This window comes from Carlito syrichta, unplaced genomic scaffold (genome assembly GCF_000164805.1).
Source record: "Carlito syrichta isolate Samal-C Ts95f unplaced genomic scaffold, Tarsius_syrichta-2.0.1 Scaffold311809, whole genome shotgun sequence".
Lineage (NCBI taxonomy): Eukaryota > Metazoa > Chordata > Mammalia > Primates > Tarsiidae > Carlito > Carlito syrichta.
This window is the reverse complement of record NW_007255905.1, coordinates 1-1,379: the sequence shown is the minus strand read 5'-3', so window position 1 is coordinate 1,379 and position 1,379 is coordinate 1. Positions and strand designations below refer to the sequence as shown.

The window sequence follows — 1,379 nt, the reverse complement described above, 5'->3', positions numbered from 1 at the left end:
GTTTCCTCCAGGACAACACGCAGCTTCTTCAGGACGCGCTGGCCCAGGACCTGCGCAAGGTGTGCTGGGGGTCTCCAGGCCGGGGGTCTCCGTCGGGGGGGTCTGGGTCCCCCGAGGTGACTGGCTGTGTCCTGTGTACTCACAGACACTCGTACAGCCACCCCAAGGGGCAGGTTCTGTGGCCGTCCCCGCGTTACCAATAGGGAAACTGAGGCACTCAGGGGCGGGGTCACTGGCCCGGGGAAGTGGCAGGTTAGCCCACACAGCCCGGCTCCAAGGCCCAGCTCCCAGCCGGCCTGCCGTTCCCAGGGGCCCCGTGTCCGGAGAAGGGTCCTTTTCAGCATCGAGCCCCGCCCGGCCTGGCCTGGCCTGGCCTGATTGGCCCAATCCTCCTTCCATCGCAGTCGGACATCGAGTCAGACATATCCGAGCTCATCATTTGCCAGAACGAAGTGGACCTGGCCCTCAGGAACCTTCACGCCTGGATGAAGGACGAGCCGGTGGCCACCAACCTGGTGAGCCCGTTGGCAGGCAGAGTTGGGGGACAGGGTGGTCCAGTCACTGTCTTCCTCAGTGGGCCTCCGCTCCCGAGGACTCCAGGGGCGGGCCGTGGAAGCCCCGGGTGTGCGGGGTGGGCTTGGCGTTTGGGGTGGCCCTGGGCGGGGCCTCACCGTGCGCCCCGCACCCAGATCACAAAGCTGGACTCCGCCTTCATCCGGAAGGAGCCCTACGGCCTGGTGCTCATCGTGGCCCCCTGGAACTACCCGGTGAACCTGACGCTGGTGCCCCTGGTGGGCGCGCTCGCCGCAGGTAGGGGTCCCAAGCCCCGCGCCCTCCCACCCAGCCACCCTTCCCAAGGAGGGCCCCGGAATCTTGCGGCCGTGCCGCCCCGGCCTCGGGTGCCTTTCAAGCCTGGGCCCTGGGTTCTTGCCCCCAGCTCCAGGGTGATGGGCGTCAGGTGCTTGGTGGCGGCGGCCAAGACGATCTTGCCTTGTGGGGGTCCCGGACTCCCCCCACCGTGTCCCCATCTGCCCCCACAGGGAACTGCGTGGTGCTGAAGCCGTCGGAGATCAGCCAGGGGACCGAGAAGGTCCTGGCCGAGGTGCTGCCCCGGTACCTGGACCAGGTGAGGCCAGCCCTGGCCCGGCAGCGCGGGCGTCCCCGGACCCCTGCCCCGCCAGGGAGGAAGCCCACTGTCCGGAGGTCACCCCTGAGTCGCCCGCCCCGTCCTGCAGAACTGCTTTGCCGTGGTGCTGGGCGGGCCCCAGGAGACCGGGCGGCTGCTGGAGCACAAGTTTGATTACATCTTCTTCACGGGTGAGGACGGCCTGCCTGGGGTCCCAGGGGCTGCAGGGGCAGGGCGGGGAGGGCCGTGGAGG

The 1,379-nt window shown here is 69.0% G+C and overlaps 1 protein-coding gene across 1 annotated transcript; it reads left to right on the top strand.

Annotated features, from left to right (window-relative positions):
• Positions 1-2: 2 nt before the first annotated feature.
• LOC103271617 (aldehyde dehydrogenase family 3 member B2-like) lies at positions 3-1,337 on the top strand (the record flags this gene model as incomplete). Its single annotated transcript, XM_008069095.2, has 5 exons — positions 3-59; positions 405-515; positions 690-810; positions 1,041-1,126; positions 1,236-1,337. Coding segments are annotated over 5 exons (477 nt in total), but the record flags the coding sequence as incomplete, so codon positions are not given.
• Positions 1,338-1,379: the final 42 nt, after the last annotated feature.